At 38.4% G+C, this 26,016-nt stretch overlaps 1 protein-coding gene across 1 annotated transcript; it reads left to right on the forward strand.

Moving 5' to 3' along the window:
* The first annotated feature begins 659 nt into the window (after positions 1–659).
* On the forward strand, positions 660–25,274 carry LOC131959311 (protein HID1-like). The gene is made up of 19 exons (XM_059324472.1): positions 660–816; positions 3,121–3,270; positions 5,349–5,519; positions 9,070–9,192; positions 12,337–12,443; positions 12,587–12,703; positions 13,862–14,093; positions 15,429–15,485; positions 16,797–16,937; positions 17,892–17,982; positions 18,080–18,231; positions 19,911–19,989; positions 20,662–20,826; positions 20,911–21,132; positions 22,451–22,593; positions 22,688–22,774; positions 23,465–23,556; positions 24,013–24,171; positions 24,987–25,274. The coding sequence occupies exons 1-19, from the start codon at positions 751–753 to the stop codon at positions 25,048–25,050; spliced, it is 2,418 nt and encodes an 805-aa protein (XP_059180455.1). The 5' UTR covers positions 660–750; the 3' UTR covers positions 25,051–25,274.
* The last annotated feature ends 742 nt before the right edge of the window (positions 25,275–26,016 follow it).

The following is a 26,016-nucleotide window of genomic DNA, read 5'->3' on the forward strand; positions in this document are numbered from 1 at the left end:
CTGGAGGCAGTATCAAAATGACCAAAAAAAGACACAAAATTACTAAAAAAAGACACAAAATGACAGAAAAAAAACCTAAATTACTTAATAAAGACGCAAAATTACCAAAAAAAAACACAAAATTACAACAACAAAAAAGACACAAAATTACAGAAAAAAACAAAATGACTTAAAAAAGACACAAAATGACAAAAAAAAAAAACACACAAAATTACTAAAAAAAGACAAAAAATGACCAAAAAAGACACAAAATTACCACAAAAAGACAAACAATTACCAAAAAAATACACAAAATTACTAAAAAAAGACACAAAATGACAGAAAAAAACGAAATTACTTTAAAAAGACACAAAATTACCAAAAAAAAAGACAAAGACACAAAATGACAGAAAAAAACTAAATGACTTTAAAAAGACACAAAATTACCAAAAAAGAAACAAAATTACCAAAAAAGAGACACAAAATGACCACAAAAAAGACAAACAATTACCAAAAAAAGACACAAAATTACAAAAAAAGACACAAAATTCTTAGAAAAAGACACAAAATTACATTACATTACATTTCCACTTCTTCCGGTAACAACAACAACACGGCAGATAATAAACGGTAACGGTAAGGGTAATAACTGCGGTGTCCGAGCCGGCCCTGAAGGCAGCAGCGCAGAGCGGCTGTGGGTGATGAGGAGATTATCTCCTTTAGTCTCTCAGTATTAACGCGACCCGGACTGGGACCGGTCTGGGACTCAACATGGGGAACTCAGACACCAAACTCCACTTCAGGAAGGCTGTGATCCAGCTCACCACCAAGACCCAGGTCAGACCAGAACCACCACACAGAGCTTCAGGAGATCAAGTTAGAGTAACAGATGGCAGCAGAGACACAGCAGGCAGCTCTACACACAGACATGTTCACATGTCTCCTCAATATTTACATGTTTCTTGATGTTTCTTGAGGCTGGGAACTGTCAGTTCTGCCTCCAGATCTCCTGAGTCCTTCTCAGGTCTTTACTCTTTATTTTGTGACATGTTGATTTGAGTTTGGCTGCAAGTAGCAGAAAGAGTTTCTGCAGCAGCAGCAGGTGCATTTAAGGTGGAACTCACCAGATAAAGGTGATTTGAATATAGTGTAGCAGCCTGCTGCAATATTCAGACAGTCATTTTCACTTTTCAGTCATATTCATGCAAAACTACTCTAGCTAACTTTCATATTTGTATCTGTTAGTGTGTAAATAAACCTGAATGTCTTTTGTTTTTTGAAGAAACATTTAAAGATGTCACTTTGGGCAGTTTTCTGACATTTTAAGGTAAAATAAGTTATCACTTAATCAAGAAAATAACTGGCAGATTACTTTTTTGCTGCCACTTAGTTGTTTTCATTATTGATTTATCTGCTGATTTATTTATTTTCTCAATGATTTGTCTGGTTTTCAGTGTTAGAAAAGGCTTTAAAAACGTCCCTTCTAGTTTCTTAAAGTCACTGTGATGTCTTTAAATGTTTGTTTTGAGTCTAAACCCAAAGATATTCAGTTAATAGTGATATATTTTAGAACAAAAAACTGAAAATATCCAAATCTGAGAGGTAGAAAACAGCCTTTTCTGCAAAGTTTTGCATAAAGATATACTTTTATGATTCATTTGTGATTATTTTTTATGTCAATGCACCAATGAATTGCTGTCCTACATTTATTCTATATGTTTAAGTCAGAATTATTTTTGTGCTGATTGTTGTATCTGACTGTCAGATTTGAAAAGTTAACATTTATTTAATCTGTCAGATAAATAGAGTGCAGGAAAAAAGTGCAATATTAATTATAAAGTGGCATAAAATAGTACAAGTTGCTTATAATTGTACTTAAATATTATATTTAATAATTAATAAAGTTGTAGAATGGGCTCCCTTTGCACATCAGACAAGCCTCCTCACTGTCCATTTTTAAAACTCTTGTTTTTAGTGTTTTAGTGTTTTTTTAAAGCAATGAAACTATTTATTTTAGTGTTTATTCCTGTTTTATTTATTTTATTGTTCTTGTTCTGTTTGTTTATGTACAGCACTTTGTTCCAGCTGCGGTTGTTTTAAAGTGCTTTACAAATAAAGTTGAGTTGAGTAATGTTCTTCCAGGGTTAAAAACCAAATAATGTAAGATAAAATAAGACATAATAAAACTGTAAACATTCTGGAGTAATAGATTAAAGTAAAAAAGTAAAGAAGGTGTTAAAATAACAAGAAAATAACATCATCCTATTTCATCTGACTATATTTAGCTGCTGTGTTATGAATAATATATTCAGTGATGGTGTAGAATCTCAGCAGCATGTGGAGGTCAGACACACACACACACACACACACATTCTTGCACTTCTATCTTTGTGAGGGCCCTCATTGAAATAGTGAATTCCCTACAATAGTTTTGAATTTTCATTAGTTTTAGTTTTAATTTCATTGTGAATTTTTGTTTTCAAATTCAGTTGGTTTTAATTTGTTTTTAGAGTGAGTTTGCTAGTTTTAGATACGTTTTTTAAAAAATGCTTTAGTTTTAGTTTAGTTTTTATTAGTTTTAATGTCAGTTTTAGTTTTTAGTAACGGGGTATTTGTTGGGTGGGAGATTAAAAGCGGTCACAGTAAATTTCGCCTTTATTTCCTTTGTCTGATCCATCTTCATTATGTAAAAAAAAAAGTTGACAAAGACGAAAATGAAGGACAGTTTCACTATAATTTTAGTTTGTTTTAGTTAGTTTTATAACCGCACAATACAGTTTCAGTTAATTATCATTTTTTTAAACTCTTTTAAAGTTTTAGTTATTTCATTTTGTTTTTGTTAACTATAATAACCTTGTTCCCTAGCCCCTTACCCTAACCTTCACCATCACAACTAAATAGCCAACCCTAGCTAACACATGGTTACCTTTACATAAACCTGATTGTAACCTTTAACCCTTAAAACAAAGTCTGAAATCTCAAAAACACCTTTAAAGAAGTGAGGAATGGCCGAAATGTCCACACTTTGCAAAACTGTCCTCACTCTGTTGGTTAAAAATGTGTTATGGTCCTCACTATGTAGGAAGTACAAGAACACACACACACACACACACCCTCTCACTGTCTCTGTGCCCCCTGCAGCCTGTCGAGGCGTCAGACGATCTGTTCTGGGATCAGTTCTGGGCCGACAGCTCCACCACGGTGCAGGACGTCTTCGCTCTGGTGCCGGCGGCCGAGATCAGAGCCGTCCGGGAGGAGTCCCCCTCCAACCTGGCAACCCTCTGCTACAAGGTGAGCTGTCTGTGTGTTGGTCCTGGAGACGGCGCAGTGAGAGGAATGCTGCTGTTTGGGGTTCCCACACTTTACCTCAGTGTTTGTGAAGGTCAGAGGTCGTCCCAGTAAAGCAGAGGAGGATTCTGTGGAAAATAAAATGTTCAACAAAAGAGACAAAAAGAGAAGAGATCCGTATCTGGCAACAACACATTTATAGTCCATTTAAAATACCGGAGCAGGAGCTCGCTGGTCGTTATTATCTTCACTTTAGGCAGTTTTTAAAAAAAACATTTTTATCCCAGTTAAGTTCTTGTTCTGCTGCTTGTGTTTAACAACATTTAAAGGAGCAACAAATAACTTTTAGTTTGAGCTGCAGAACCTTCCTCCTCCTCCTGCAGAACCTCTCTCCCCCCTCCTGGCAGGCGGTTAGAAAAACTATGTAGAAATATTTAATGTTCTTGCTGAAGGTCTTATCTTATTATGTGGGTCATGTAGAGGCATTCATGTCAAATATAGATGGTTTTATAACCAGTTAAAAGTTCCTTATATTAGCATTAGTATTCACATTTTGTTTTTTTTTGTTAATGAAAAAAGAAGGTTTGTTGTGGAATTTCTTTATTTTTCTCAATAATAATAATTTATTTATATAACATTTTAAAAACACACAGTTCCAGTTAAGTGCTGTGCATATAGGGGAAAAAGGTACAAATATAAAAGTAGGTTAAATTAATTTAATAATAATTATTGTTTTGGTGTCTAACTGAACCTGAAGAATCATGTCAGCATCAGTGAAGAAAAATGCCAAACAGAAATATGTCAGAGTTCCTGAAAACCATCAAAGGCATTAAATTAATTGATCTAAAAATAAGTGTTTGATTGGGATTAACCTGTCTGAATTAGACTTTCAAACTGGTGATGCACCATAATCATAATTTAAATAGAATTCCTCTTTTATTAACATCAATAGCTTTAACAGTTTAATATATGAATAAACTTGTCTGAATAAAACTGTCATGAGTCGATCAAACACTGATTTTAGATGACAGTAAATATGTTGAAACAGTGCTGATTAAACAGGATTCATGTCCTGATTTCCAGGTAAACCTCCGCGGGTTTGAACAGTGATTTGGTCACAGTGACTCACTGACTGAAACCAAACCAATAAATTCCATCTCTCTTTATGGGTGAAGACATTTCAGATGCCTCAGACACTCGTCACCGGGTTTCTTCAGAAATATATCATCACCAGTCTTAAACAATAATCTGGATTGAGGTTAAACTTTTGGTGAAACAGTCAGTCATGATTTCAACAGGACAATATGTGTCGGAGAGCTTCATGGTACACATTATGATGCCAGTTAGGAAAAAAATGTTTGGAGTGTTTTTTTGTCTTAAATAGACTAAATAAACATCATCTGAAAAAAAAAAATCTGAATTTGTTGTCCAAAGGCAACATTGTACCATAACGGTGCACAAGTGAAAAAGAGTTTTTAAATTAATTTTAACAATTTATTCAATAAACATGTGTAAAAGATTCAGTTGCTTCAACAGGGTACAATACATAACATTTTAAATTTAAAAACATTATAAAAGGAACTTTTTTAACCGGTTTCTTGTCTGAATTTTGTCTGTAGGCAACATTGAACCATTGAACCAACGACACATTGAAATGAATGTCTTGAACAGTCTAAGTGTAAAACTATCAAAACGTAGGAAAGGGGCCAGAAAATGACGTTTTGAAAAAAACGAGTGTTTTTTTTGTGGTGCAAAATGGCAAAGCTGTTTCCTTTGGAAAAGTCTGCAAAAAAGTGTTTCAATATGGCCTCCTGGAGGTCATGTGACAAATTAAAGCATTGCTAGTGGTTCCCTATACTCTTCCCTATTTTTTAAAGTATTGCATCACTCAAAAACATGCATTGTAGAAATATGACAGGCCAAAAATGGCCTGAGGGCAACACCGTACCATAGAGGGATAAAGACAGAATTTTTTAAAAACTCAGTTGTCTCGTCTCTCCAGGCGATGGAGCGTCTGGTGTTAAAGAGCAGAAATCATTATTGTATTGTATTTTTAATAATAAGTGTATATGTGTTTCCAGGCGGTGGAGCGTCTGGTGCAGGCTGCAGACTCCGGCTGCCCCTCAGATAAAGAGCGTCAGATCGTGCTGAACTGCTCCCGGCTGCTGACTCGGGTCCTGCCCTACATCTTCGAGGACGCAGACTGGAGAGGATTCTTCTGGTCCACGGTGCCCGGGGCCGGCAGGGCGGGGGTAAGAGTCTCTCACAAAGCAGCGTGGAGCCCTACTGTAAATTTACCTCTAAAGTTCTGGCTGTAAACTCCATGAGGCCAGTTCAGTTCAGTTTGATGATGATATGCCAAGTAAAACTGGAGACAAGCTCAAATATATTTAGTATAAAATGATAGAACTGGATGTAACCCTCTTATATGTTATATTTGCAACCTTTGTTCACATTTGCAACATTTGAAATTCTTTATTGAACATGATAGTGTTTTGAAAGTTAAAAAAAGATTCAAAAGGACTAAAAAAGACACAAAATGACCAAAAAAGATACAAAATGACTAAAAAACAACAACAAAAAGACACAAAATGACTAAAAAAAGACACATAATTACCAAAAAAGACACAAAATGACCAAAAAAGACACAACATGACTAATAAAAGACACAAAATGACTAATAAAAGACACAAAATGACTAAAAAAATAGCCACAAAATGACTACAAAAATACACAAAATGACTAAAAAACAACAACAAAAAGACACAAAATGACTGAAAAAAGACACAAAATGACTAAAAAACAACAAAAAAAGACACAATAACAAAAAAAGACACAAAATGACAAAAAAAATACAAAACAAGACACTAAATAACTAAAGGCAAGGCAAGTGTATTTATATAGCACAATTCGGACACAAGGACATTCAAAGTGCTTAAAAAGACACAACATGACTCACAAAGACACGAAAAGACATGAAAAGGATTCAAAAATGGACAAAATAGCCCAAGACTCCATAGAGTTAATGATTTTACATCAGAGCTGAAATCATTAATGAACATTAATCTGTGAGGAGTAAGAGGAAAGGAATGCAAAAACTCCCTGTTAATACAGGTTCGTGTTTGTGTGAGTTGTATTTACAGTCAGACTGAAGGCCGTCTCTCTTTCTTCTCCTCTATAATAATCTAAATGACAGTTTGAGTTGTTTAATTGACAGGAAGTCATTAACTGACATTAACAGCAGATATTTCCACTTTAACATGAGAACAAAGAGGTTCATCAGCTCACTCTTGCTTGGAGCCGATCCCAGCTAATAATACAGTAAATATCAGAAAAACAACTATTAAAAAAAAAATGTGTGATTTGCACTTCTGGTTGAATTCATTCGTTTATTTTAAAACCTGTACAGTTGGTTAAAGCACTAGCGTAAATGTGGTCAAAATATGTCTGTAGCCTTTTCTACGATGGCTTCTTAGGGACATTTTAAAAATATTTCCAAAGCCATGAAAAGTGGGGAAATATTCAGAGTAAACACTCCAGATTAAAGTTGTAAATCTATTAGAAAAAAACTCTGACGTTCTGAGATAAAAGGGGCAAATTTACAAGAACAAACTCATTATTAAATTATGAAATTACATTTTCCTTCAGAGGTTTAAACCCTCTGAAAACGAGCTGCAGCTCCAGATGAAGAGTTGAGTCTGTCAGCAGCTCTGCAGCATCACAGAGTTAATCTGTAACAATAATCTGCAGCGGTTAGAAATAACAGAGAGGCTCAGAGCGATCGGACTGTAAGAGGAGACGCTTGTTGCTGTCGAGGTCTCTGTCTGAATCCAGCCTGCCCTCCATCCTCCCTCCTCCTCCTCCTCCTCCTCCTCCTCCTCCTCCTCCTCCTCCTCCGGCTGCTGGTTCTCTGGTTACCTGGTCTGCAGGGACCCACGGTCCGAACACTGCCCATATTGTCCCCCTCCTCCTCCTCCTCCTCCTGGCTGCTGGTTGAATTAAGGATTGAATGTCTCTTAATTAAAGTGTGAGGCTGCAGCCGGAGCAGCTGATGGTTCTGGAGCTGTGTGAATCAGTGCAGAAAGTACTGAAGAGAAGAAACAAGGGAACAGTCGGATTTGACTCTTTACTGTCAGTTAGGACAGGACCAGGACTCAGTGAGGCCAGAAACAGTGATGATGCTCCCAGTGATGGTTCTCACACATTTTGGGCTCGTTTTCTGTCTTGCTGAGAGTTAGCTGAGCAGATTAACACCACTCACACCTGCACAGTGAATATGTAGCAGATACTTAACCAGATATGATGAAACTGCTATTTTAAATATGTTTACAGTGCAGTAACTTAACATATTTCATGCTCAAATGCATGTATAACAGTATAAATAGGAATACAAAAGATTATTAGCAAATAAAAACTGTAACTGTGATTTATTATTTTTTTCAGTGCAAGAACAGCAGACCAGCATTAATTGCAAGAAGTAATTTTGTGCATTTTTACACTGCACTTTTAAGATTTCATGCTCAAATGCATGTAGTTGTACTGAGGGCCACTTCAAGTGAGGGTGCGGGCCGTATGTGGCCCTGGGCCTCCAGTTGCCCATCCCTGATGTAGCTGCAGCCAGTTAGCTTAGCTTAGCACAAAGACTGGAAACGGAGGGAACAGCTAGCCTGGCGGCATCCAAAGATACTAACACCACCTACAAACAGCTCTTAAACTCACAGAATAACACCTTAAATCTCATTTATTTAATTCATACACAAACAGTGAAGGACTGGAAACCTCACAGTAACAAGACTCAGGACGAGCTGCTCTCTCCTGTTTTGAAGCTGAAGTCTCAGCTCAGACTACAGGAGTTTTGGGACGATTGCTCCCCAATTCACCCAATATAATCTGAGGAGAAATGTTGTCAGGGCCGATGGAACATTGTTTGATATTAACAAGATGAAATCTGGAGAATTATGTCAGAGAGACGAGCCAGAAAAGCAGTTGTTGTTTCCAATCCAGAAAAAAACTCCAACCCACTGTATTCTATTGTTAATGGTTCAGTTGTCAGTGTTTAACCTCAACCAGCAGGTCAGTGGCTCAGTTTTGCATATCTCAGGTAACATCTATGTTAAAACTGACAGTTAAACTCTAGAGAATAGAACAGATCACCTGCAGTGCCTTTGTTTATAAATATAAACAAAACTACAGCAGTTTTTTTGTTTACATCTGCATCAGGGGAGACGCTCCTTTAGCACAATAACCTGAAACATATGCTCAGTGTGATCTTTTTAAAACTCCTGCAGTCTGAGCACAGATTAAGACAAACTTAGTGTTTTCTGGCTGCTTTTTAATGGAGTGGTATTGATCTTTTGATCGAACTCTCAAGATGTTGAACTATTCCTTTAAAAACGGGAAATTGTTTATTTCTAGATCAGATATCCCTTTATTAGTCCTACAGCCGCAGGGACATTTCCAGAGTTACAGCAGCAAAAATACAAAATTTAATAAAATAACAATAATAAATAGAAACAAACAACATTAACAAGAAATATAAAATTATTAACACTTTAAACAATAAGAAATGTACAATTAGGAACAATATAGACAGATTCAACTGTTGAAATTGAACCTTTACACAGAGAATATATTTATATTGCACAATAAATTGATAATATACCTGACTGAAGTATTGGAGGTTTGTGTCCATGTTAGACTGGTTGTTTATTGTTTATGGAGTTATTATACGTTATGTAATTGTCTCCTGACTTGTCTCCCTCCTGTCTCTGTGTCCTGACTCTGTGTCTCTGTGTCCTGCAGCATGTGGACGAGGACGGCGAGGACGAGTCCCGTCCTCTGGCTGAGTCTCTGCTGCTGGCTGTAGCTGACCTTCTCTTCTGTCCAGACTTCACGGCTCAGAGCCACAAGAAGAGCAGCAGCCCGGTGAGTCTCTGGTTATTATAGAGCAGCAGCCTGGTGAGTCTCTGGTTATTATAGAGCAGCAGCCTGGTGAGTCTCTGGTTATTATAGAGCAGCAGCCCGGTGAGTCTCTGGTTATTATAGAGCAGCAGCCTGGTGAGTCTCTGGTTATTTTAGAGCAGCAGCCTGGTGAGTCTCTGGTTATTATAGAGCAGCAGCCCGGTGAGTCTCTGGTTATTATAGAGCAGCAGCACGGTGAGTCTCTGGTTATTATAGAGCAGCAGCCCGGTGAGTCTCTGGTTATTATAGAGCAGCAGCCTGGTGAGTCTCACTGTTATTATAGAGCAGCAGCCCGGTGAGTCTCACGGTTATTATAGAGCAGCAGCCTGGTGAGTCTCACTGTTATTATAGAGCAGCAGCCCGGTGAGTCTCTGGTTATTATAGAGCAGCAGCCTGGTGAGTCTCACTGGTTATTATAGAGTAGCAGCCCAGTGAGTCTCACAGGTTATTATAGAGCAGCAGCCCTGTGAGTCTCACAGATTATTATAGAGCAGCAGCCCAGTGAGTCTCTGGTTATTATAGAGCAGCAGCCCAGTGAGTCTCTGGTTATTTTAGAGCAGCAGCCGGGTGAGTCTCTGGTTATTATAGAGCAGCAGCCCAGTGAGTCTCTGGTTATCATAGAGCAGCAGCCCAGTGAGTCTCAGGTTATTATAGAGCAGCAGCCCGGTGAGTCTCTGGTTATTATAGAGCAGCAGCCTGGTGAGTCTCTGGTTATTATAGAGCAGCAGCCTGGAGAGTCTCTGGTTATTATAGAGCAGCAGCCTGTTGAGTCTCTGGTTATTATAGAGCAGCAGCCCAGTGAGTCTCTGGTTATTATAGAGCAGCAGCCCGGTGATTGATACAAATTTTTATCTTTGCTCTCTTCTGTGCCTCCATGACTCCATTCACAAAGTTACAGCTGCTCATATCAATCAGTTTGAGTTGTTGTGTGACTGGTGTTTTGAATAGTTGAGATTGAGCAGTCAGATAACTTAACAGAAAGAAACTGTGTTTTCATCACTACTGTACTAACACACTGACTGTGGATCTCATACAACCACACCTAAAATAATCTGTAGTGTCCCTTTAATTGTCTCTCCACTGAAGCAGAAAAACAGCTTTCTTAAAGTGTTTGCTCACTTTTAGCCCTTTAGCTACAGCAGAGTCAACAGCTTCAGTTGGTTCCAGTTTTCAGTTGTTATCTCCTTCACACAACCTCCTGCTGCTGCAGCTCCAGTTAATGAGTCACTGCAGCAGGAGCGGCTGTTTGACTACTGGGCTGACAAGAAACTAATGGTGCTGAGCAAACACTGTGGTGCTGCAGAGCACAGGAGGTCACACAGAGGGGTCTGATCCTGGAGGGTCTAATCGTGGAGGGTCTGATCCGGGAGGGTCTGATCCCTCCAGGATCAGACCCTCCCGGATCAGACCCTCCTCACACCTCACAGTCAGCCTGAGGAAGTGTTAGAGTGTTGGAGTCAGTGGAGTGTGTGAGTGTTTGAGGTGAAGGTGGAAAATGCCCAGCGGCTGTCATTAGTTCCCTCACTCCTCTGTGGCCTGTGAAACCTGCAGGTACACATGTAGAGTAGCTCTCACTCTCCAGTATAAATGTGGTCACAATGCACTTTTTTACAACGACATGTTAGGCCCATTTCAGAGCTGGGGGCGGGGCAATATCCAGAGGGAAAAAGATGTATTTTATTATAGATTAGTTGTAAATGTATCATATAAAAACTTGGATATTCTGCGAGATGAAAGCAGCAAATGAATAAGAATAAACTTAAAAATATATGAGAAAAACGAGAATGTTTTCTGTGATTATAAAGTTTTACATTTGGGAGAAAAATATACATTTATGAAGGAAAAAATGTGGGTTTCCATCAAGAAACCCCATTATTTGACTCTGTGAGGTTGGTTGCCGCCTGCCTGCAGTGGATGACTGCATGAAACTAAACTGTGTGTGTGTGTGTGCGTGCGTGCATGTGGTGGCTGCCCTCTGCTGCCAGCAGCAGCTTGTCACAGTGTGTGTTGCTGCAGTTATCTGTGCTGAGGTGTCACATGCTCGTATTCCCACAGAGAGCTGAGTGTTGAGGTGTGAACACGCTGTTGCTGCGTTCAGACCAGCAGCTGGAAATAAAACAACGAGCTGTTTGAGACTAGTAGCTGTCATCTTTATATACAAAAGTGTTTTCTTCAGATTAAATATTAATATTTAACTTAAAAATATGAAATCAAACAACACTTGACTGCTAAACTGACTTAAAAACATGCTGATGGAGTTCCTGAACCATGCCAAATCAGTCAGAGCTGTAAAACCGTCTGTTGTTGCTGTTGCATAAGTCTGGATGAATGTTTGGGGCCTGAAACCTCCAGAGATTGGGAAGATCTGCTTAAATCAATTTCTCTTACCACTGAATAAGAAAGCTGAAGTCATTAGAGTTCAGTTCAGTGTTTAAGCACACAATTTTTGTTTGTTTTTTGCCAGATAACTTTTTGTTTCTTGACAGTTTTCGAAATGCATCAGCTGTTTTCTACAACAACTCATCAATTTCCAACAGAAAAGACTTATAGTGGACTTTACCCAGAAAAGACAGTGATTAACCCATTTAAGCCGGGAAAGCATTACCGCATTTCTACCATTAAAACCGGGGGCGCTGTTGCGTTATTCTGCCATTAAACCCGGGAAAGCGGATACATCGTTTTGTCGTATTTGTAGTTTTTTTCCACCTATTTTTGGTCTCTTGGCCAATGAAATGCATCAGAATACATGTGGGAGTGTCGCAATGCAACATGTTGATTTTTTAAAAAAACTTTATTGAAGGTTTGAACAAATAAACTTCTCATGAAAGCCACAGCTATAAGCTCTCAAAAACTTTTTGAATTTAATTTCTATCTGCTACAGAGGCTGAAAAATCGATTATTTAGTAGAAGCGTTGACACTTCTGTTGAATTTCCAGAAAAACTTCAGGTTTTAGGGGGTTATTTTAAAATCGCCCAGAGGTTTTACAGGCATTTTTTTTACAGGCATTTTAGGCCTAAATGGGTTAAAGACATTTTGAAAATGGTTTACTTAATAGAAAATTCTAAAATAGATTTTGATGCATTTGTTGTATATTCTATCTGCTGCAGGACACGGCGGAGGACCTGCGCTCCATCGACAGCTGTGAGTACATCTGGGAGGCCGGAGTCGGCTTCGCTCAGTCTCCTCCACTCAACTACGCCCATGACCTCAACAGGTGAGAGAGCTGTCTGTCTGTCTGTCTGTCTGTCTGTCTGTCTGTCTGTCTGCGTGTTAGTTACCTTCATCTTTTTGAATGAAGATTCCAGATTCCAGTCAGACTAAAGTATAAACTGTGTGTGTGTGTGTGTGTGTGTTGAGGACGGAGCTGCTGAAGCTGCTGCTCACCTGTTTCTCTGAGGCCATGTACCTCCCTCCATCCTCCGACAGCAAGAACCTCAACCCCTGGGTCTCCTTCTTCTGCTCCACAGAGAACAGGTAGCACACACACACACACACACATTGGTTTTTCATATATCATGGGGACCTTAGTTTTAATCATCACTTGTGGGGACCACCCTTTCTAGAGGTTGTAGAGAGCTGAAAAAAATTGAGTAAACTTGCCATAGCTTAGTTAGCCTATACACACTTTCAAACCTCAGAAATGATCAAGTGATGTTTTAATCAGGCTTTATAGGGACATCTGGAAAAAACAGTAAACATGCTTTCAGGGTACATCATTTACATGAATTAGCATATTTCACACAGATTATTTGGTGACTAATGGGGACCTACTTTTACATAAAACAATGAAAATGAGATACTTTTCTAAGAAGCCATTTCTATAATTATGGCATTTGCAAAAATAGTAAATAATATTAAGGACAAAAATAATATTGAGTAGAGACAGTTCAAATGATGTTGAATTTTAGATGTTCATAAAAAAAATCATTTTTGACCATTATACAAAATGGTCATTGGCATTGATCTCATTTTTTGAAAATATTTTTGTTTGCAGCCTTACTTATATTGACAGTTTGTGTCAAAATTAGTTTTCATTAACTTTTTTCAGCTGTGGTTTGTTCATTGTGAACACACACACACACACACACACACACACACACACTCAGCTAGAGCTGCAACAACTCGTCCATTCACCAAATAGTCGATAAACACAAATTTAATCGGCAACCATTTTGATAACTGAATGATTATTTTACTATTTTATTAAGCAAAAGAGCCAAATATTTACTGGTTTCATGTTTCATAAATGTGATAATTTGGTGCTTTTCTTTGCCATACATGATAATATACTTAGTAGATTTAGATTTTTTGGTTGGATAAGACAAACAGTTTGAAGATGTCACTTTTGGCTCGGGGCTTCTCACATTTTATTGCCAAAATTATTCATTGAGAAAATAATGGGCAGATTAGTTGATAATGAAAACAACCATTAGTTGCATACCTATATTGAACGTGTGCATCAGTTAAATAATTGCAGATAGATATGTTTGCTGTGTGGTGCAGCCTTGTGCATGTGCACCAGCCTCCACTGTGGAACATGGAGCCCCTCACTCTGAACACATGGAAACTGATAGTGTAGATGTGATAAACTGATGGGTGAGATGATAAGCAGATGTGTCTCTGACTCCCCAGACACGCGCTGCCTCTGTTCACCTCGCTGCTGAACGTGGTGTGTGCGTACGACCCGGTGGGCTACGGCTTCCCCTACAACCACCTGCTGTTCTCGGACCAGCGGGAGCAGCTGGTGGAGCAGGCGCTGCAGATCCTTATCGTCAGCCTGGAGCACGAGGGGGGGTCTGCAGCCAGCGCCGCCCTGCAGGCCCTGGACCCCTCGGGACCGGCCTCGGCCCTGGAGGAGCAGGAGGTGAGAGAGAGCACGCTCTTTATTAGTGGTCGACTGATACGGGTTTTTTAAGGCCGATACCGATCATTTTGACATCAGTCTTAACCGATTTTTTTGGGCCCATTCTTGAAGCCAATATTGCTTTTTTTCCCTCCATTTACATGATAAAAATGACACAATGATAACAAATGTTTCACAAGTCTCAGTTTAAACAAAAAAAACCCATTTATTAACAAAAAACAAAACATATTAACTAGGGCCAGGACTCGATTAAAAAAATTAATCTAATTAATTAGAGGCTTTGTAATTAATTAATCGAAATTAATTGCATTTTAATCGCACATAAATATTTGACCTGAGAACAGTGAGAAGTAATTTTTTTCACATGGATTTTTAGTATACCATTGAATAATGACTGAATACATAAGCTTAAGCAACAAAAATATTGTTTATTTTTGTTCAAGTCCAACAGACCAGTGCCATTTTTGCCATTAAGTGTAGCAATAGCATATGTAGAAATGTAGTACATTTCAGAAATCCAGGTAGCCTATAGGTAGGTAGACCTTCTGTAAACTAGAATACTTTGGTTTTTTAAGTAAAACACAATCCACGCTAGCTAGCACACTAGCCGCTAGCTGCTATATGTTTAGCATTGAGGTGATACTTGAGGCTGGATGTGCTGCTGTGATATGTGAATTCCTTGTTGCATAGCAACACAACCATGCTCTTATCGACGCTTCCATCCGTTGGTTTTTAGTAACTAAATGTCCCATCATCCACGGGGCCAACCAAAGCGTCTCATCAGCTTCTTCCTTCATGTTCACTGTGGTTTGTTGTTGTCTGAACTCATCAACGCTAGTTGGTGCTCCAGTATAATCGGTCCGCCTGAAACTCATCCAGTGAGAAACGTTCCGCGTTGCAAAAATAAGTGTGATTAAAATGCGTCAATTTTTTTAACGTGTTAATTTTTGTGTAATTAATTAATCTTAATTAATGCGTTAAAGTCCCGGCCCTAATATTAACAGTTGGATAGCAAACAATGTAGAACATTTAAATATTAGCAATGCCACCAACCATGGAAAACCAACTTCAGAATCAACTGTAAATGGTTGATTGTCTGTGGCAATCATCTCAGTTATGGTAGCATCAATTTTTTTTCCCTCAATGCATGGCTGATCAATGCGCTAATTGATCGGCAAATGCATGCACGTATCGGCCGATGCCGATACAAGTAAAAGACGCAAATATCAGCCCGATATATCGGCCGGCCGATGTTTTGGTCGACCTCTACTCTTTATCATCATAAAACCACTGAGACTGATTCAAGACTAAAATCATCTCGTCTGTTTGTTTCAGCCGTCCGGACCTGAAAACCTGTTTGTGAATTATCTCTCCAGGATACACAGAGAAGAGGTGAAACACAGAAAACACTTTACAATTAATAAGCAGTGTGTAAGGTTTATCTCTCAGTGATGTTACAGGTTGATTCCAGCTGAGTTCCCCTCCCCATTTTTCAGCGATTGTATGGCAGATCTTGTGTTGTGTTCCTGCTGAGAAAGCCCCTTATTGTGAATCTAGTGTGTCAGCCATCCATCCTCTGAATGCTCCAGGTCTCTAGTTTGTAGTTGTAAAGTTTCATGAGGCTGTGATTATCCTAGAGGTCACAGCAGCTCATTTTATACACTGAGCTCAAGTTTCACTCACTAACATCATCACACATGAAGAACATTGGGCTCATTGAATCCACAAGAGTCTCAGCTTTCCAGTAGGACCCGATTTATGCAGCTCACAGACTGTTTGGGGACCCACAAAGTTTCACACACAAGAGGACACAATATCACATTTACTGCAGGAGAAACACTGACTGTTATCAGCATAAAGTGGGCATGTCAGTAAAGAGGAGACTCGTGGGAAAGTTTCATAAGATCCCAACATCTTCCCTTAGCATTAAAACTGATCTTGCTACCGTCAAAAAAAGAAAAATATCTGCAGGTTGTTGGTCTTTAAGTAGTCTTTGGCAGTGTAGATGTTCGATCTCAGGCTCCCTCTAACAATTCTTATAAAATATTTTGAAAAAGAAAATCAAACAAGGGAAAAAAAATAAGAATCTGAAACAAAAACTAGGACATTTTTCAGCTTTCCAGTCAGACCCGATTTATGCAGCTCAAAGACTGTTTAGGGACCCCAGGATGCACAAAGATTCACACACAAGAGGACACAATAACACATTGACTGCAGGAGAAACACTGCATGGGTTCTGCAGCAAACAGCTTCTGATAAAGTGCATAAAGTGGGCATGTCACGTCTAAAAACAGCCAATAGCAGATGAAACGTTGAAATTAGGCAGCCAGTGTTCCCGCACAGATGTTTATCTTGTTGTCTCTCCTGATTTATGCAGCTCACGGACTGTTTAGGGACCCCAGGATGCACAAATATCCACATATAATAGGACACAACAACATATATTACTGCAGGAGACTAAACTGCAGGTTTCTGCATCAAACTGCATGAGATCAGCATGAAGTGGGCATATCTGTAAAGAGGAAACTTTACAGTACGGTGCCCACAGAGCATGTTTTAATTCTTATATTTTGAGGTCAGATAGAAGCTCCTCTGCCTCTCTGGAGTCAGTGTTTGTCTGTCTGTCCCTGGCTGCTGTAGTGGAGCAGATCTTCTCCTCCCTGCTCCTGTAAAGTGTGTAACTTCTCTTCTTCTGTTACTCAGGACTTGAGCTTCGTGCTGAAAGGTCTGGGGCGGCTCATGAACAACCCTCTGGTCCAGACCTACCTGCCCCGCTCCGCCAAGAAGATCCAGTTCGACCAGGAGCTGCTGATCCTCTTCTGGAAGTTCTGCGACTTCAACAAGGTGCACAGCTCAGATCTCTCATTCATTTCAGATGACATTGAAGCTATAAGATGGAGCAACGTTTGCAATTTAAAAACTTGACTACAGCACTTTGACAAAGTCACAATAAATACTGTATGAAGCTGTTTTACCTCTCATGACCACATGGTGCCATTTTTAATGTTTATACACACCTGATATGGCTTACATGAGGTATTGTCTGGGTTAATTTGAACATTTTTTCTTTATTTTTCGTCTAAAGTTAGACACTTTACAGCAGGGGTCTCAAACTCAAATTACCTGGGGGCCGCTGGGGGCAGTATCAAAATGACCAAAAAAAGACACAAAATGACAGAAAAAAAACTAAATTACTTAAAAAAAGACACAAAATGACCAAAAAAGACACAAAATTACTAAAAAAGACACAAAATGACCAAAAAAGACACAGAATTACCAAAAAAGACACAAAATTATTTTTAAACAAAGACACAAAATTACCAAAAAAATTACACAAAATTACTAAAAAAAAGACAGACTTACCAAAAAGACACAAAATGATTAAAAAAAAAGACACACAATTAAAAAAGACAAAATGATTTAAAAAAGACACAAAATTAATTTAAAAAAAAGACACAAAACTACCAAAAAAAGTAATTAAAGGGACCTTCAACACACAACACGGTTAAGTGCCATTCATATAAAATTCACATTAAACCTTCATATCAAGGTGAGGGCCACAAAATATCGTCACGAGGGCCGCAATTGGCCCGCGGGCCACAAGTTTGGAACCCATGATTTACAGGATTATCACTGATTCTGTTCAGAGAAACATTTTACTCAGATGATACTTACATACTCGTAAAAAGCAGATAATCTGTAGCGGATCCTTGTTAATACAGAGTGACTTCAGACAGTTTGTTTCAGAATAAAGTTTCAGTTCCCGCTCACTGACTGTTGACGTGTTTGATGTCTCAGAAGTTCCTGTTCTTCGTGCTGAAGAGCAGCGACGTGCTGGACGTGCTGGTTCCCATCCTGTTCAGCCTCAACGATGCCCGAGCAGACCAGTGTGAGTCACACCGACCAAACATATAATAATATAAAAACTCTGACTGTGAACCTGCTCAGCTCCTTACTGAAAGTGATCTGTGTGTGTGTGTGTGCAGCTCGTGTGGGTCTCATGCACATCGGTGTGTTCATCCTGCTGCTGCTGAGCGGAGAGAGGAACTTCGGCGTCCGTATGAACAAGCCGTACACGCTGCGCGTCCCCATGGACATCCCCGTGTTCACCGGGACGCACGCCGACCTGCTCATCGTGGTGAGACGATCAGAGTTCACTAACATTTAGACTGTTTGAACCATCGTAGCACATGTTGGAGACACATCAAGAAACATTTCATTAGGCCATATTTAAGGAATATTCAACTTTATATTAACCAATAAGAACCCATGGTGACACCCGTCTAACAAACACGTTAAATCTTCTATTTATTGTTACTAGGCTAACTTTAAAGCCATTTAACAATTCTAATCCATTAATAGGGTGTCCAGTATTGCATTTAACTTGTTTTGACCATATTTCCTGAACAAATTAAAGTCACAATTTTGATAAACAAAAGGACACATGGTTATTTGAATTTATTTATTATCGATTTATTATTATTATGCTACTTAAAAACAAATCTAAAAAATAATTTGTTGTTAAACAGAACTAATAATGTCACAATTTTGATGTTGTGGAGATGCAGAGAAAAAGGCAAATTTGTGTCTAGTTTTTTAAATTTTAAAATACGAAATATTATAAACATAAATATTATAAACAAATACTATAAGCGCCCAATGTAATGTTTATGTCAAATCACAGATCTTTGACATAGTGTTTTTGTAAACACATCAGAAATGGTGGTATATCCCCCATAACTTTCCTTTAAGGATAACTGGGTCTGGGTTCTTATGGGTTAAATAACTTCGATCCGGAGTGCAAAATCAAAGATGAATTACCAAGAAATGTTGTTTCCAGAGGATTAAATTTCAACCAATCAGACTTTATTTGTGCAGAACCTTTCAGACAGCTTCACAGGTGATTCACAAGATGATAATAACACAGAAAAATGTCAAGACCATCAAAGGCAAAAAAAGAAGAAGAAAAATAACAATGTAAAAATTTGAGACCAATACATATATATCAATAAAAGTTATGAAAATGTATTAATAATGACGTTAATATTAATAAAAAATAAAATATTAATTTAGGTCTTAAGTTGTCTTAAGTTATATTTTTTCTTAAAAAGGCTAAAAAAAAGTTACTTTTGTGTTGTAATTAGTATTATTGCCGATCAGAAACTCTTTCAGCAGAGGTCCTGACTGAGATTCAACTCAAAAGCAAAACTTTTGGATTTGCAATATTACATTTTTAACCATGCATTTATTTTACTTGCAATAAAACACGTTTTGCTTGCAGTGTCGATAGTTTTCTCTCAAATCTAAAATATAGATAAATGAAATTGTTAGCAGGGATTAAATATAGAAAATCATGGGGGGAAAAATTAATAAATAGTGTAAAATATACATTTTATTTTTACACTATATATGTATATATATATATGTATGTATGTATATGTATGTATGTATATATATATGTGTGTGTGTGTGTGTGTGTGTGTGTGTGTGTATGTATATAATATATATCTATATTATATATATATTATATACATACATACATTAATAAACAAAAATGAAAATATACACAGAAAACAAAACATACAGTAAACTATGATTTTTGATATATATATATATTTTTTATACACACATTTTTTAAAATATTTATATCAACTTTTGTGGGGGATAATATTGTTTGTGGTTTTTTTGTGATGACAATTTAAGTTATGTATTTTTTTCCATAAGTGTAAAATCAATCAAGCAACAACAACAACAAAAAATCTTTAGTTTTATAACAGAGACACAAAGTACCCGTCTCACTCGCCATGTTTTCTTCAGATCTTCCATAAGATCGTGACCAGTGGACACCAGCGGCTGCAGCCTCTGTTCGACTGTCTGCTCACCATCATAGTGAACAGTGAGTATCACAGGTTAACACCGCCCCCTGGTGGTGGGACGGCAGACTGTTTTAAACCCTCTCTGTCCTCCTCAGTCTCTCCGTTAGGCCTGTCACAATAATTACTATATCGACTTATTGTTACATATATAAAAATGGACACAATAGTTTTTTCTGGACTCAATATATTGACTTTCTTGTGTTTAAAGCAAAGCTGCAAATGTTTGACAGGCAGTACCAATTGGTGAAATAAACCTATATATTTCCCAAGCAGCCATTCCAGCTGTTATATATTTATTTTTTATTATATATTTATTTAAATCATAAAATAAAATAATACATAATGATTATCTCATTGTAATGTTTTGTTAAGAGAGCCTGAAAGTCTATTTTATTTGTTTTGGTTGTAGTTTATTTATTTATGTTTTATTTATCTAGGATACCTCCAGATATCCAGATTTAAAAATCCATTGCTGTGGAAAAAGGATGAACTTATTATGCTCTAATATGGTTATAAAACTAAAACAACATTGATAAAACGATGACGTTTTATCGATGTTTTGACAGGAAAAATATATCATCCTAAAAATGTGTTATGGTGACAGGCCTAGTCTCCTTACCTGAAGAGTCTGTCCATGGGGGTCAGATATTAGACCTGCAGACTGTTTTAAACCCTCTCTGTGTCCTCCTCAGTCTCTCCGTACCTGAAGAGTCTGTCCATGGTGGCAGCCAGTAAGCTGCTCCACCTGCTGGAGGCCTTCTCCACGCCCTGGTTCCTCTTCTCCATCCCCCAGAACCACCACCTGGTCTTCTTCCTGCTGGAGGTCTTCAACAACATCATCCAGTACCAGTTTGATGGTGGGAGCTCAGATCTGAACCCAGTGTGATTACCAGTCTCCTGTCCCAGACTCTAACCCCCCTGACCCTCCTGACCCCCCACAGGGAACTGTAACCTGATCTACGCCATCATCAGGAAGAGGAACGTCTTCCACCAGCTGGCCAACCTGCCGTCGGACACCGCCTCCATCCAGAGAGCGCTGCAGAGGAAGAAGAGGTCCGGCATCTCCAGGACCAGCTCCATAGACACCCAGTCCATGGAGGGCTCCAGACCTGCTGTCCCTGCTGAGCCCGGGACCCTGAAGACCAGCCTGGAGGCCACGCCAGGTAGGAACAGGAACAAGAAATAGAAAGCTTTCACTGCAAACTCTCTGTCAGTTAATGGGATTTAACTTTTATTTATCACCACATTGAATGGTGCATGCTACCTTCATGTTTTGCAGAAATGGTCAAAATGTTGCTTAATTGAACGGCATGTTTTCTTTTTTTAAAACTGCAAAAATTGCACAATTTATAATAGCTAGAAACTGTAAAAAACAAAAATTATCATTAAATTACCGTCATGGTATGTATGGTAATTGACAGATGCGTCAAAAAAAATGTGTTAAAATGTTGTTATTTCTGTCAGAATCTCTTTATTCTACATGTGTCATTTAAAATAAAGTGTTTGCACTAACCAGATCCTGTTAAAAACATTAAATTTTGCTCCTCAGAGACACTGTGAAGACATGATTGATTCTGCTGAGACCAACGGTCACGTGACAAATATTCTGAAATATTCTGAAACTTGAACTTAACTGCAGTCTGCTGTCCTCTCCTCTCTGCTCTGTGTAAACAGCCTCTCCTGTCCTCTCCTCTCTGCTCTCTAGGTGAATCTGTGTCCTATTTTTCTAATACTGTTAACACATTATATGTATAGATTCCATTTAATTCCCATTTTTCTCTCAAATTATTTATCAAAGAATTGTCACTAATATAATTAATATAATTAGTAACTTCGTGAGCCACGGTGACTCAAACTTACAGGAACAAAAACTGAGTTCAGAAGGTAAATCCTGTATTAGTTTACATTAACATTACATTAAAAATAGCATTAACATATTATTATTCCTTGTAATGACAAACGTCTCACCAAACAGTCACGTCAAGCGACAAGAAGGAACATTTAATAATTCATATTACCTGCATACGTTTTTCCTTTTAGTAATTTTTCTTTCCAACAACTCCTGAGAAAGATTTCTTAACATTTGTATCTTCCTTTTCTATCCCCTCTGCAGCTTTATTTTAGCTTATGATCACAGAAATAACAATAGATTCAGATGGCGAATCAGAATAACAGCAAAAAAAAACCAGATCAAACATCCACATTAACTTTTAAACAATCGTCACTTTGCTGAAAAGTTGCAGTGAGGAGACGGAGATTTTTCAGCTGTGTGGATTATACTCTGAATATCTGGATCAACAGGAGGAGTGTCCTGTTTCTATGCTTTTTTAAATTCCAAATCTCCTTTAAAAGCCATAAAGCTGACAGCAGCTGGAGTCCTTCACAAAGGAGCATGAAACAAACTGTCAGACACCTGAAGCTGCAGGAGGTGAACATTTTTCTTCTCTGCATTTAAATAAATAGTGTGTTGCTCTCCTGCAGGGATCGATAAGATCACAGAGAAGTCCCAGGTGAGTGTGGACGGCACCATGGTGACTGTTCCTCACTCTGACTCTCCTCAGACAGCAGCAGAGAACGGAGCCGGAGCCAGCGACACCGAGTCCAACTCAGAGAGAGACACAGAGGTGAAGTCACACTCCTCACATCTCCTCTCTCTGTGTTATTAACCTCCTGTCTGCAGTCACACTGACTCCTTACTCCTCCTCTTACTGTCTCCAGGTGATCCACACAGAGTCGGAGCCAGCAAGGAGTCGTCTGTCCAGTGAGTCTGGAGCTGCTGCAGCCTGGAGCCCAAACACAGACTGGGTCAGTCCCTCACTACTGGTCTATCTGCATCCTGTCTGATCTCTGTGAGGAGGAGCAGCTCCTGACTCCTCCTCTCTCCTCCTGACTCCTGTCTCCTGTCTCCTCCTGTCTCCTCCTCTCCTCCTGTCTCCTCCTGTCTCCTCCTGACTCCTCCTGTCTCCTCCTGACTCCTCCTGTCTCCTCCTGACTCCTCCTGACTCCTGTCTCCTCCTCTCTCCTCCTGACTCCTGACTCCTCTCTTCTCCTGACTCCTCCTGACTCCTCCTGTCTCCTCCTGACTCCTCCTGACTCCTGTCTCCTCCTCTCTCCTCCTGACTCCTCCTGTCTCCTCCTGACTCCTCACTCCTCCTGACTCCTCTCTCCTCCTGACTCCTCCTGACTCCTCCTGACTCCTGACTCCTCTCTCCTCCTGACTCCTCCTGTCTCCTCCTGCCTCCTCCTGACTCCTGACTCCTCCTCTCTCCTCCTGACTCCTGTCTCCTCCTGACTCCTGACTCCTCCTCTCTCCTCCTGACTCCTCCTGACTCCTGACTCCTCTCTCCTCCTCTCTCCTCCTGACTCCTCCTGTCTCCTCCTGACTCCTCCTGTCTCCTCCTGACTCCTCTCTCCTCCTGACTCCTGTCTCCTCCTGACTCCTGACTCCTGACTCCTCCTGACTCCTCCTAACTCCTCCTCTGTGTCTCTCCTCAGGTAGAGTCATGGAAGGTGAAGCTCCCTCTGCAGACCATCATGCGGCTGCTGCAGGTTCTGGTTCCTCAGGTGGAGAAGATCTGCATCGACAAGTAAGAACTGAAACTTTTCATCTCACAAACAAACTGTTAATATGAATGACTGCTTTCTTAAGTGATAATTCTCATTCTGAAACCTTCTGCTGCCTCTAATTTTAAGGTCTCTATGTGACACTTTATCATGTTTTCTCCACTGGAAGGGATCCTTAAGTTAACCTTTTCATGCTTTTGCAGCAATTCTTTTTGAGTATGGTGGTGGTAAAACATGATTTTCTCTGCCTGGTCCTCTCTATAATGTCGTCAGACACTATATTATATATACTAAAAATCTGAGCCTGTCAGCAGCAAGAACAAACACTTTTAGATGACGTAACTTTGCACTGATGCTGTAGGAATACTTTTCTATTCCATGAAAACTGAGAAATATGTTCCAGGTTGAAAAATACTGAAGTTTCCCTGTAAGATCTAAATATTGCTGAGTCCTTGAGTGTTTCTGTTCTGTGGTTTCAGGGGTTTGACGGACGAGTCAGAGATCCTGAAGTTCCTGCAGCACGGCACGCTGGTGGGCCTGCTGCCCGTCCCCCATCCCATCCTCATCAGGAAGTACCAGGCCAACGCTGGCACCGCCATGTGGTTCCGCACCTACATGTGGGGCGTCATCTACCTACGGTACACTCTACACCTGAGGGGTTATGGGCTGGGAAATGAAATGAAGCCTAAAAAGTATTGTTTTTGTCAGAATTTTTTTCTGTAACTTATGCCGGTAGTGTATTGCAATTTTTAGTGACAGACATTTTTTCTTAATTTTTTTAAATTATTATTTTTAATAAATAATTTTTATTTCACATTTTTTTTTTTTTTTTTTTTTTTAATTTTTTAAAACATAGTTATTTACTGTATTTTATCTGTGTTTTAAAATAAATTATCTGAAACTGCATTGCAATTTTTAGTGGGAGACATTTTTCTTTTTCTTGTTATTTTTATTTTCCCCCCCTTTTAACATTTTTGTCCTGTTTTTTTTTTTTTTTACTTTTTTTTTTTTACAATTTTTTAAAACATAGTTATTTACTGTATTTTATCTGTGTTTTAAAATAAACTATCTGAAACTGCATTGCAATTTTTAGTGAGAGACATTTTTCTTTTTTTTTCTTGTTATTTTTCTTTTTCCCCCCCTTTTAACATTTTTGTCCTGTTTTTGTTTTTTTGTTTACTTTTTTTTTTTTTACAATTTTTTAAAAAATAGTTATTTACTGTATTTTATCTGTGTTTTAAAATAAATTATCTGAAACTGCATTGCAATTTTTAGTGGGAGACATTTTTCTTTTTCTTGTTATTTTTATTTTTCCCCCATTTTTATTTTTTTTACAGTAATACAAATATTACTGTATTTTATTTGTAGTTTCAAAGAAATTATCTGTAATTAATTAGGTGTATTTTTTGGACTTCTAACTGACTGTTTCCCTCTCTGACTCTTGTTGCTGCAGGAACGTGGATCCTCCGATCTGGTACGACACGGACATCCGGCTCTTTGAGATCCAGAGGATTTAGAGAGACACTCTGCAGGTTTTATATCTCTTCTCAGCTGAACACGGACCAGATGAACATTTCTCAGCTCTCTGCTGTCAGCTGGACACAACAAGCAACAAAAATATATTTTATTTCAACCTTTCAATCTGCCAACTTCCAGGATTCAGAAGTCTGAATGTGTCAAACATCAGTTATTGTGTCTCACATGCAGCCAAACGGTCATTAAATCTGACATAATCATGAAATATGATATTTATTTATTCACTTCAAGTTCAAGGAAACCAAACTGGAAAACATTTATCTGCGCACAGAGGTTTTATCATGTCAAACAGAAACTGAAACATCTGTTCTTTAATCAAACATCAGTGAATGCTGCAACATTTAACTGGAACTAAAGGGACAATAATGGGAAAATGTAACTCCAGCAGAATTTCTGTTTGCAACAAAATTTTAATAATGAAACGTTTCTGTTTGTGACATGCAGTCAGTGTGTCAGAAGCTTTGTACATGCAAATGTGTGTAATTACTCTCCTTAAACAACTAAACTAACCATGAAAATTCTCCTCAGACCTTAAATGTAAACGTATGTCCACACACTTTTGATATATATATATATATATATATACAATGTAAAGACAAATCATTTATAAATGTGTTTTTCTGATCCCAATAGTTTCATCGACTGTATTTATGACTTCATTAACAAGTTTTTGGCAGGAAAATTTCAATAATTGAACTGAAACTGAAATGATAAATATTTAAAGAGAGAGTTTGATTTTAAAATGTGTTTTTGGTCTTGTATAATAATAGAAATAAGTGTTTAATTGGATCAACATTGTAAACATGTTTAGAGTGCATGGAGACATTTAAATACACAGAAGAAAACAGGAACGCGGTTTATAAAAATGATGCAGTGGTGCACTTCTCCCTCTTGTGGCCAAAATAAATATTACAACAAAGAGAAAAAAATCACCTTTCAAAACGATG

The sequence above is a fragment of the Centropristis striata genome, chromosome 21 (assembly GCF_030273125.1).
Source record: "Centropristis striata isolate RG_2023a ecotype Rhode Island chromosome 21, C.striata_1.0, whole genome shotgun sequence".
Classification (NCBI taxonomy): Eukaryota; Metazoa; Chordata; class Actinopteri; order Perciformes; family Serranidae; genus Centropristis; species Centropristis striata.